Raw genomic sequence first — 12,470 nt, 5'->3', positions numbered from 1 at the left:
GTGGTCTAAAACTTGTTTCTCTATACCAATAATTGGTTACGTTAATTTGTTTAGTGTTTCAGCTTGTGATTAATTGAGGATGATGATCAAGAAATCATAAGTTTTTGGTTAGCTTAATTTTTTAGTTCCCTGCAATTCCCGTCCAATCTAACTGGCGGACGGATAAAATTATTCCTATCTCATCCATTGAATTTCGAAGAGAGAAAGAGATCTGATAAATTCATCTCTCCATAAATCTAAAACTTTCTAGAGTAATAAGTTATGATTGTTCACAAAAGTGTTAAATTGCCGGAAACCCTGGAATTTAAGATCGTAAGTTATTCAGTTAAAACTTTCGATTGTTACCAATAATTCAAAAAATCACTCCAAAAGCAATGGCGATCTCCTTTAGGAAATTTTCTCTAAAAGTTTTAGCTCTATCTCTTGCGGTCTAGTTGAGCTTTTTCCACTTGCTCTAAAAATGTTTTGCTATTCTTGTAAAAGACTTTCCTCAAGCCCAGTACTCACTAGGAGACATGTTGCGCGATTTTGGTCTCACAAACATGTTTCAGGTTGTCTACGAGACATGTCTATTTAAAGACCAATCCTTGTCTATGGGCCTCTATGGGCCGGTTGCGAGACCAAAAATTGTAGGTCTATGGTTCCCTAGCAGAAATGGAAGACTCCATGAAATAATAGAAATTCTTGTGAAAAAAGTGTCCCCCAAATCTGTATGGAACTGTGGACGTTTGATACAAATGGTATCTCCGTCTCTAGACGCCTTATAGACTGTCAAACTATATACCGTCTTGCAACTTGGTCTCCTAGTATGTAGAAGAGCCTTCGACTAAGTTTCACTTTAAAAATAAGACAACATATTTTCACTATCCACCTCTACCTCCAATTTTGAAATATCTCAGAATCTCACTATAGGTTCCCGATATCATGTTACACGAAAATTAATTGTTTTCTGCTCTTATTTTTGGCTTTTCTGGTGGGCCCATGCAAATTTATCTTACTTTTGGCTTTTATCCCTCCATGGGACATCAAATGAGGACGACAATTAGTTTTTATGGATACATCTTATACTACAGCTCATTCTTCTTAGCTTTGCAAGGCGGTCTTAAAGTATGGTTGAAAAATATAATTATGCCACCATTTTTCTGGGCTATTGTGATATCCCTGGTTACCTAGCAACATAATATAAAGGTTGATTCAATATACAGATTCAGTTACTTTTTATCCACCATTCAAAGTGTGAACATTAAAGGTACTTTCTATTTAATTTATGACTTATTCAATTTTCATATTTATTCAATCACAATAGCATATCAACCTCGTTTCCTTTCAACCAATAAGATGGCCTTTTTCTGTCTTTAATATACACTGTACTTCCTTTCTCGGTCTCTCGAGTATAAAAAATTATGCTTTGTCTAAAATATTGTAGCTCGATCTTTTGTTTTAGAAGTTTTTACTGTGTAGTTTCTCCCTGCTGTTGAAGTATTTGTGTGCTTTCAAAAAGTTCATTCGTTCTTTTCAAAAAGTGAAAGAATCAGAATAGAATTACTATTTTATTTGATTGGTGAAGAGTGGACAGTAATGTCTTTTGATAAACAGTTAGATTATAAAAAGAATCGTCATAGTTTCTTTCTCATTGGTTGTGACTCTGAATGGCGAGGTCATTCATGAAGACGTTCATTTGTAGTGCTAATAAAATAAGAGTTTTCTACCAACAATTTTAAATTTCCTATTCTTAATTAAACTCCATTTCATTTCCAATAATAGTTTAAAGCAACTATACCATGTATTGAACAATTTGCAATTATTTTCAAAAAGGTATTCAAATCATTCTCATTTTTTGGTAGGATAATATAGTTGAAAAAATCAAAATAAGGAGAGGTTGTAAAAAAACGTGTCGTTCAGATTCCCTCTAAACTATTACATGGAAAAAATCACCATTAAAGGGTTATACCCAAATGAAACATCTATTTTTTATATAATAATTCATCATAATCAACAGCCTCTGAATAAAGATTGATAAAAGATGAAAAGATATCTGAATTTGAATTTTAGACAATTCAATCTTATAGAAGCTTTGTTGTTGTATCGCATTCATCTTCAACTATTTTCCAATTCTAAATTCAACAGTATTTAATCAGATGAGTTTAGATTAGTTTGGATTAATCAAATGCGTCAAGTATCTGCTACATCAAATTTATTTGTTCAACACTAATAATTGAACATTTGAGCAATGATTCAGATTTCCAAAATAACCTTATATTTGTAATGAGCAAAATTCAGTTTGCCTCAAGTTGGGATAACTATTATCATAGCCACCTCTTATACATGTATTAGAGGTGGCTATGATATTATTCAAGCAATAGTAAAAGAAATGTTTTTTTCCTCTTTTCTTAATCATGTGAATAGTGGATATCAATGTATCAGACAAAGCGTTGATATGGTAGAGGCTTTCATCAAAATTTTCGAAAGATGGCCCTTCCCGAGAAACCGTTCTGGAGCCGCCCCAGGTGTACGTATTATTGATATTGAAACTATCGATAATACATCAAAATATCTTTTTAGAATCTAAAATGTTCTGTTAAATAATTTTAAAAAGGTAAAAGGGGTAGGTTAGGTTTTAGCTTTTAAATGACAATATGTTGATAATTATTCAAAATACAGAATACAGTATACAGTTATCATTGTGATTGTGTATAATGATAAAATTCAATATTTTTAAAATCAATAATACGTACCATACAACAGATACGAAACTGTCCCCGTTTCCATTCCGTCACTACTAACTTGGAGCTGCAGCTGCAGGTAAATTTGAAAAATGTTTGAACCGTTTGAGTATTATTGCTGATAGACTAGCAAAGCATAAGATTACTTAATTAACTTAGGGCCTTTAAAATTTTAGGTTTAATTTATGGTTTACCACTTTCAATTTCATTTGAAATAAGATGTACCCAAGGTAGAGAAATATCTAAAATGAAACAACAATAAATAAGAGAATGATTCAAATAATATGATGAGTGGAAGCCTATTTAAATGTAATTCTAATAATTAGACGCAATCATTAAATACTATTATTTTGCGATAGTAGTTATTGTGATATTGGTTTTATCATAGTTTGTTATTTAAGAATGACAACTTAATTAGAGGTTAACTTACTTGTTCCATGCTCAGTTTTTAAATAAACTTCACGCCGACATTTGACTTGGATAATTAGTTTCATGAAAGTTTGTTTTTATGATGAACAAAATTTATTAAGAATTGCATCAAAAAATTTGATACACAACACAAAACGCATGTCAAGGTTAGATGATTTGTTTTCTATTTATTTTACTTTCTGGAAAAGAGTTTCGACTCTTGACATATCGATATTAAAGGAATTGAAATATCGACTGTAGAGATCGATGATAGATAAAACATCAAAGTTCAAAGAAGATTAATATTATTTATTCAAAAATATTGTAATTAGGTTTTCGCCCCACTTGGATGTAATGAGCTGGTTTACGTGCGTCATAATGGAGGCCGAAAGTGATTGTTTTCTGACCAGGCCGATATAGTATATTTCGCACCTAGGGCCGAAAATGAGATATTTCCGGCTCGAAATCGGTTTTTAAGTCCGAGGCCGTAGGCCGAGGACTAGAAAAGATTGAGAGCAGGAAATACATTTTTGCCCATGGTGCGTACGCTATTTTTCGCCACACCAAAAAAAAACTTCCCAATAGGCTAGGCTATATAAGAAATTAAAAAATAGATAAAATTCAAACAGCCTATTTTGATAGTTTGAATCTTGGTTATGACAACTTTCACTGTCAATTAATTTCAATATTACTAATTAATGATTTACAATAGTGACAATATTTTTATACTATTAATATTTCGAATAATTGTTTGAATTTTTATAGCTCGCGCTTTGCGCCTGGTGCAATATCTCATGGATAGATGGATGAATAGAATTTTCATTACTATTTTGAAAAAAATGTGATTAAAAAATAAATATAATTGCATATTTCACAGTTTTGTCTCAAAATATATCTAAAAAATTGATTGAAATTTAAATTACGGTAACTAATATAAAAAATAGCTAATAAAAGTCGAAATTCATCGACAAAAAAAATGTCACTGACCAAGGTTCGAACCTAGATCATGTTTGTAATTCACTGAGCTTTGAAGTTCCAATGTATTACGCCTTTACACTCTCGGCCATCGGGTAATGTTGATTGTTGAGGCCTGTAAGTCAGGTAACATATGTAGGCTACTGTTGAATTTCACATCCAATTCAATGATTGAAATCATTAGTTCCTTCTTTACCGCCTGGAGCGCTCATTTCTTCTGCTCACATTTTTGTCTTCTCTCCAGCAGCTGCTGCGCTCTGGTGACTGCTTTTCAAAGCTGGACACAGCCTATGGCAGCTATGACTTGCATTTTTTGATGGCGGCGTCTTCTCTTCAATCTTCATGTTGAAGTCGTGCTTCGTTTAATCTCTTCAAGTTTTTCAAGTGAAAACTTTGTTCAGTGTAATGGGATAATCCTATTTCTTCATTCTTGTGAGTTGGTGGGCGCGTGCGCGTAACGAATTGATTCAATATCAATTTTATCTTCCTTTGGGTGAACCCTTAACAACATCTACTTTTGACTGTAACTTGGCGTGCCTTGTTAATGTTTTATGAATCTACTTCAACACTATCATCTACTTTCAACTTGGATTGACGTGCCTTGTTGCTGTTAATGAATCTGTTTCAATATCATATTGAATCTTCTTTTAAACTTGATTTCGAACTGTAACTTACTAATGTTTGGTAATACCCTGCCTTTACTTGACTGTTGTGTTTAAACTGGTAGCCACACACTTGCTTAGGCTTACCTCAGTTTCCATATGAACTGGACAATTCAACTAAAGTTAGCTCTTCAAATATTGAACAGTGATTAATATTTTCTTGGAAGATCTTTCAATGTTTCCAAATGAACTGGGAGTTATCAATGTGCTGTAACCAATCGTCTTATCCATACAAGTGTTGGAAATCTGCATCAATTCATCACGGACAGTATACCCATACTTCAAGCAAGCCTACCTTGACTATTTCCTGGAGCCAACTTGAACACCACTATCATGTTGAAACCCTAGGTAACTGCATATTTTTACCATCTTTGTATTTGCTAATTACCTTTATCTTCTTATCCCTTAAATAAGGTTAGGGTTGAGTTTATTTATTACTTGGATCTATTTACTTAGGCTATTTTTGATTTTTGTTGCTTCATCATAGGTCAGATTTTTGTATGAAACAAGAATAACTTGACAACCTATTGTAATTTTTTCAATCATGAATGTTGTCAGAACATAATCTTTTCTTGTTCATGATGCAACTTACTATTGCAGAATCACTTAATATATTAAAATATTGGTTACTTGGTAAAATATTGTACATCACAATTTATTGACTTAGGATTTTAAAACAAACAAGCAATTTTAGGCTTGTTATTTGATCATCACAATTTATTGACTTAGGATTTTAAAACAAACAAGCAATTTTTATTGCATCAAATATATTTTGTTCAATTACAATATTTTGTAATCTACAAATTTTATAAATATTAAATTCATCATATTTTAAATTCAATTTCAGTATTTTTCAAGCTCATTATTATTGTAATCTTATGATTAGTATTCAAGTTCTTTGTAAGTGTGAATTACCATAGATTCAGTGTATCTTAACTGAATTGTCCCTACTAAACTTTGATGTTTATCAATTATAAATTTTCCATATTAAACCTCAATGGTTATTGATTTTGAACTGCTTCTAATGATTCTTGATGTTTATCAGCTATCTTGATTGTCTGTTTCTCCATTTAAATTTTTATGTTTGCTGAACTTGACAATTTGTTATCAACTTTAATTTTGTATGACTATTGAGCTACTTGTATTCACTATCAAAAATTATTGTTCTGCCATTTCTATTTCAGTACATTTATATATTGCTCACTTGGTATTTTTTCTCCAAGAACCTATTCATATTAGTAATAATTTTTCCGTCTTTTATGAAACAAAGACGGTGGTCCTCTTCATTAAAGTTATATTGTATCTGGGTCAATGACCAATAAGCAAAATATTTACATCACATTGACCAGCCACTCTATACTGAGCCACTAGCTATCAGAATTCGGACTCAGAAACAATATAAACTGGTCCTCCGGCCCGCCGGATATCCTATTAATCTTGTAATTTTGTTTCTTTTCATGTGTACTCAATCGCCCATGTACCTTGTAACCTGGACTGATGGTTGCTGTGGACGAGGGGTTGCCAATGAGACGTACCATTCAGTGGCCAAGCTGTCCATACCATGTATCAGTTGGACAAGTTGTGCGACCATACACAAGCCAGTATTAATCACAATTACATCACAACCACAGCACAGGTGTCAGTGAAAGTGCAGTGATAATCTCAGTGAAGGTCGTATGAAAATTTTCTTTTGTTATCAATACCTTTTTTGTAACAATGGCTACATCCCCTCCTCCCAGTGACTCACGTTCAGTGTCCCCAGATTTAGGGTCTGAGCATTCTGCTCTTATCAGTTCTAGGAACAATTTACTAGAAGAAGCCAACTGGTTCTTCACAGAGTATCCAAATTTTATTGTAAATGATGAAGCAACATATTATCACTTACTTACCATTAAAAATGAAGTTGATCTCCTCAGAGATAAATACAAGAAAATTCATGAACAAATACAACACAAAAATGTATCATTTGACAAGGAATCACACTTTGAAACAATTAAAAGGTTCATATTATTCATTTCTAAAGCAAATGCTGCATTGAAAGCTTTTGAGGCTAAAATAACTAACACTCGAAATGATCTTGTTTCACAACAATCAGTACAACCTGCTACTACTGCATCACAGCATGCAAATTTTAATTTGCCCCAAATTCCTCTCCCTCATTTTGATGGAAACTTCTCAAAATGGCAGGCATTCTCCAGTGCATTTATGCACATAATAGGTAGTCAGGAGCAAATTAGTAGCACATTGAAATTTTTCTATTTACGGCAAACATTGAGTGGTGAAGCTCTAGCAAGAGTGGAACATATTGATGTCAATGAAAAAGGGTTTGAAGTAGCCTGGAAATTGCTAGAAGATCGATATGACAATAAACGACTCATTGCAACAAACCACATCACTGCCATTGAGTCTCCACCTGCAGTTAAGCGTAATTGTGCACAATCATTGCGTGCATTCATTGATTTTTGTAAATCACATATTGCTGCCCTTCAGGCACTTGAACTTAAGAATCTCACTGACTTATTGTATATGCATAAAATGTTGTCACAATTGGACTCTAACACTGTTAAGGAATGGGAGAAATCAGTTCCTATTGACAGTATTCCAACAATTGAGAAGTTTTGGAATTTCTTGGAATCACAATGTAAAGTTATGGATGCAGTTGCATCCAGTGCTAACAATTCAACAACTATTCACTCTAGGAACGCAACTAATTTTGCTTCCAAGCAATCAAAAGTTAATCACTTTCAATCAAGTAATCAAAATAATGTAAAAATGTTTCATAATTGACAACCAATTGTACTTTCTGTAGAGGCTCAAATCACATGGCCTACAAATGTAATGAATTGCTCAAATTACAGCCTTCTGACCGTTGGAATGCTGTCAAAAGCAAAAACCTTTGCTTCAATTGTCTCAAACCACATGTTCCTAATCATGGTTGTTCTACAAAATCTTGTTTTCATTGTGGTAAGGCACACCACTCTATTCTGCATTCACTAGGTTCGGGACAGAATCAACAAAAAGGTAAAGAAGTTACTTCTAACAATATTTATTCGTCAGTGAAAAAATCATCAGTTGAAAATTCCATTATTGACAATCATTCAAAGGCTTCATCTTCATCTGTTGCAGTCCTTCCTCAATCAAATGAGAGGAGCATGGTTTCATCAGATAATAATGTACATTCAAATGTTGCATCCTCAGTTTGTCTATTTCAGCAAGCTAGTGTTTCTCTTCTTCCTACAGCTCAAGTTTTTGTTGAGGACTCACAAGGAAATTTGATTAAATGTGTTGCATTGCTAGACAGTGGCTCGGATTGCAACCTTATCTCACAACATTTGGCTGATAAGCTTGCATTACCAGCGGTCAGTACTATTCATTCTATTGGTGGCAACCAATCAAAGTCAACTTATGTTCTTTCAATTCTTGTCAAATCTACAGACCAACAATGGTCCACTGAAGAATCTTGTATTGTCATTGATAAAGTTCCATCTTCCTTTTCAAATTCCAGAATTGAAATAGAAAAACTTGAAATTCCATCACATATTTCACTGGCTGATCCTAACTTTTTCAAGGCTAAAAACATTGATCTTCTTCTCGGCGCTGGCGTTTTTGCTTCAGTCTTGTCAGCAGGACAGATTGTCATTTCCAAAGATGCACCCATTCTCCAGAGCACAAGGTTGGGTTGGATTATTTTTGGCTCTTGCAAGGTACCCAGCTCATCTGTTCCAAATTCTCATGTATCCATTTTTTGTCAACAGTTTCATCAAACACTCCTTGCCAACTTGAAAAATTCTGGGCTCTCGAAAGTGTAATTGCAGAGATTCCACCACCTGATGATATTGTTTTCTCAGAAAAGCATTATGAAGAGCACACTCATCGTCAGGAGGATGGTAGATTCATTGTATCACTTCCTAAAAAGGAATCATTTCATACTCTGGGTGAGTCCAAGTTTCAAGCACTTAAACGATTCAAATCTCTGGAACAAAGATTAGCAAGGAATAATGAATTGAAATCTCAATATGTGGCCTTCATGGAAGAATACAAGGAACTACAACACATGACTAAGGTTGATGAGCCCACAGAGAATCAAGCGGTGTACTACATCCCACATCACCCTGTCTTTAAACTTGATTCTACTACTACAAAACTTCGAGTAGTTTTTGATTGTTCTGCCAAAACTTCTACTGGAGTTTCCTTAAATGATGTTCTTCACATAGGGCATACTGTTCAGCCAGAGCTCTTTGAAACTGTTCTGCGCTTTCGTACTCATCTTATTGCCTTTGCAGCTGATATTGCAAAAATGTATAGGCAGATTCTCCTAGATCCAGCTGATCGTGATCTACACCGCATATTCTGGCGTGATGACATCAATAAACCAGTAGAACAATATCGCCTTAATACTGACTTATGGTTCTGGTCCTGCAGCATTCCTTGCACACCACCATCAGTTTGGAGGTTGGCCAGAATCCTTGAGGTACATCCTGGTGCGGATAATAAAGTCCGAGTTGTCACACTTCTCACACCTACTGGCATCTCAACACGTGCTATTTCTAGTATTGTACCTTTGCCTCATGACAATGAGATTGAAAATGTATCTACTCATTAATTTTATTATTGGTTTAATTTACTCTTAGGTTTATGTATTGTTGTAGTCATTTATCATTTTTCTAATGGGCCCGGCATTGGTACTTGTCTTGTTTGGTTCTATGGGTGTGAAACATGGATTTGGTGTCTTGTTGTTTTTTGGGATTTACGTTTCCCCAGCTTCAAATCATCCTTTTCATCATTGACTTAGCTTGCTCATTCAACATATTTTCTTTCTTTCTTATTATGCCATCCTGCAGATGACATAATGGGCCCGGCTTATGTTGAATTTCACATCCAATTCAATGATTGAAATCATTAGTTCCTTCTTTACCGCCTGGAGCGCTCATTTCTTCTGCTCACATTTTGTCTTCTCTCCAGCAGCTGCTGCACTCTGGTGACTGCTTTTCAAAGCTGGACACAGCCTATGGCAGCTATGACTTGCATTTTTTGATGGCGGCGTCTTCTCTTCAATCTTCATGTTGAAGTCGTGCTTCGTTTAATCTCTTCAAGTTTTTCAAGTGAAAACTTTGTTCAGTGTAATGGGATAATCCTATTTCTTCATTCTTGTGAGTTGGTGGGCGCGTGCGCGTAACGAATTGATTCAATATCAATTTTATCTTCCTTTGGGTGAACCCGTAACAACATCTACTTTTGACTGTAACTTGGCGTGCCTTGTTAATGTTTTATGAATCTACTTCAACACTATCATCTACTTTCAACTTGGATTGACGTGCCTTGTTGCTGTTAATGAATCTGTTTCAATATCATATTGAATCTTCTTTTAAACTTGATTTTGAACTGTAACTTACTAATGTTTGGTAATACCCTGCCTTTACTTGACTGTTGTGTTCAAACTGGTAGCCACACACTTGCTTAGGCTTACCTCAGTTTCCATATGAACTGGACAATTCAACTAAAGTTAGCTCTTCAAATATTGAACAGTGATTGATATTTTCTTGGAAGATCTTTCAATGTTTCCAAATGAACTGGGAGTTATCAATGTGCTGTAACCAATCGTCTTATCCATACAAGTGTTGGAAATCTGCATCAATTCATCACGGACAGTATACCCATACTTCAAGCAAGCCTACCTTGACTATTTCCTGGAGCCAACTTGAACACCACTATCATGTTGAAACCCTAGGTAACTGCATATTTTTACCATCTTTGTATTTGCTAATTACCTTTATCTTCTTATCCCTTAAATAAGGTTAGGGTTGAGTTTATTTATTACTTGGATCTATTTACTTAGGCTATTTTTGATTTTTGTTGCTTCATCATAGGTCAGATTTTTGTATGAAACAAGAATAACTTGACAACCTATTGTAATTTTTTCAATCATGAATGTTGTCAGAACATAATCTTTTCTTGTTCATGATGCAACTTACTATTGCAGAATCACTTAATATATTAAAATATTGGTTACTTGGTAAAATATTGTACATCACAATTTATTGACTTAGGATTTTAAAACAAACAAGCAATTTTAGGCTTGTTATTTGATCATCACAATTTATTGACTTAGGATTTTAAAACAAACAAGCAATTTTTATTGCATCAAATATTTTGTTCAATTACAATATTTTGTAATCTACAAATTTTATAAATATTAAATTCATCACATTTTAAATTCAATTTCAGTATTTTTCAAGCTCATTATTATTGTAATCTTATGATTAGTATTCAAGTTCTTTGTAAGTGTGAATTACCATAGATTCAGTGTATCTTAACTGAATTGTCCCTACTAAACTTCGATGTTTATCAATTATAAATTTTCCATATTAAACCTCAATGGTTATTGATTTTGAACTGCTTCTAATGATTCTTGATGTTTATCAGCTATCTTGATTGTCTGTTTCTCCATTTAAATTTTTATGTTTGCTGAACTTGACAATTTGTTATCAACTTTAATTTTGTATGACTATTGAGCTACTTGTATTCACTATCAAAAATTATTGTTCTGCCATTTCTATTTCAATACATTTATATATTGCTCACTTGGTATTTTTTCTCCAAGAACCTATTCATATTAGTAATAATTTTTCCGTCTTTTATGAAACAAAGACGGTGGTCCTCTTCATTAAAATTATATTGTATCTGGGTCAATGACCAATAAGCAAAATATTTACATCACATTGACCAGCCGCTCTATACTGAGCCACTAGCTACCAGAATTCGGACTCAGAAACAATAGCTACTATGATATAGTGTAGCCTATAGCGGCAAACTTGAAGCCGGTTTGCCGGCATTTTCACAACAAAATATTGCTCTGAAAATAGTTAAATCATAGAGAAAACATTCGAAGATTCAATCTTGAATGGGCCTAATGTTTTCTCTATATGGTTTGATATTGAAGAAAAATTATCTAAAAGTTTTAATAATGAATTACGGAAAAATTACTAGGAATTTTTCAGTCAAGGCTGAGTTTCACCAGTAGGCTTACCTTAAACTTTATATCTCTGCTGTATTTCACTATTATTATTGTTGTTGATTGTATTGCATAAGAAGTGGAATTCGATAATAAAAAAGAAACAATTATTACTCTACCTCACTTTTAAATATTGATACAATTATTGTACTTTGATTTCAAATTCGATTCTTCACTTTTAAAGACTTGCATACTTACCTTTCTGACAATGGACAATGCAGCCAACATTATATTGTTGAGGCTATGGAGATATCATCGTATTCTATTGTTGATATCAAAAACACAATAATAATATTAAATTATGAAACAGTAATCCATAAAATATATTATAGACATGATACCACGATTCACGATACATAATTATATAGATTATTACAGTCATTATGAGATTATATCTATGATTTTTGTGAGATCAGACATGATCAGCTGTTATTCAAGGTCATTTTACAGCCCTAGGGCCGTAAAGTTTTACCGGCCTGGTCGGAGAACAATCACTTTTGGCCTCCATATGACGCACGTAAACCAGCTCATTACATCCAAGTGTGGCGAAATAGTATATTTCGCACCTAGGGCCGAAAATGAGACTTTTCTGGCTCGAAATCGGTTTTTAAGTCCGAGGCCGTAGGCCGAGGACTAGAAAAGATTGAGAGCCGGAAAAACATTTTTGCCCATGGTGAGAACGTTATTTTT

General features: G+C 33.8%; 2 protein-coding genes across 4 annotated transcripts in view; one reads left to right on the top strand and one right to left on the bottom strand.

Moving 5' to 3' along the window:
* LOC111051786 (cyclic AMP-dependent transcription factor ATF-2-like) overlaps positions 1–3,497 on the bottom strand; it is a 64,885-nt gene extending 61,388 nt beyond the window's left edge. The window contains exons 1-2 of one of the 3 annotated variants that reach the window (XM_039432722.1): positions 3,154–3,345; positions 2,736–2,796 (exon numbers count right to left, since the gene is read on the bottom strand). In XM_039432722.1, the coding sequence (XP_039288656.1) occupies positions 2,736–2,738 (3 nt within the window). In that variant the 5' untranslated portion in view covers positions 2,739–2,796; positions 3,154–3,345. Of the gene's footprint in view, positions 1–2,735; positions 2,797–3,153 lie in introns of all 3 variants that reach the window. The other 2 variants (XM_039432721.1, XM_039432723.1) reach the window with 2 other exon arrangements.
* Positions 2,618–12,470, top strand: part of LOC120352407 — a 125,916-nt gene continuing 116,063 nt past the window's right edge. Inside the window, exon 1 of the mRNA XM_039432729.1 lies at positions 2,618–2,802. The gene's annotated coding sequence lies outside the window, so the exon portion shown is untranslated. The remainder of the gene's footprint in view (positions 2,803–12,470) is intronic.

Source organism: Nilaparvata lugens, chromosome 7 (assembly GCF_014356525.2).
Source record: "Nilaparvata lugens isolate BPH chromosome 7, ASM1435652v1, whole genome shotgun sequence".
NCBI lineage: Eukaryota > Metazoa > Arthropoda > Insecta > Hemiptera > Delphacidae > Nilaparvata > Nilaparvata lugens.
Note: the sequence above shows the minus strand (reverse complement) of the source record. Positions and strands in the feature narration are given on the sequence as shown.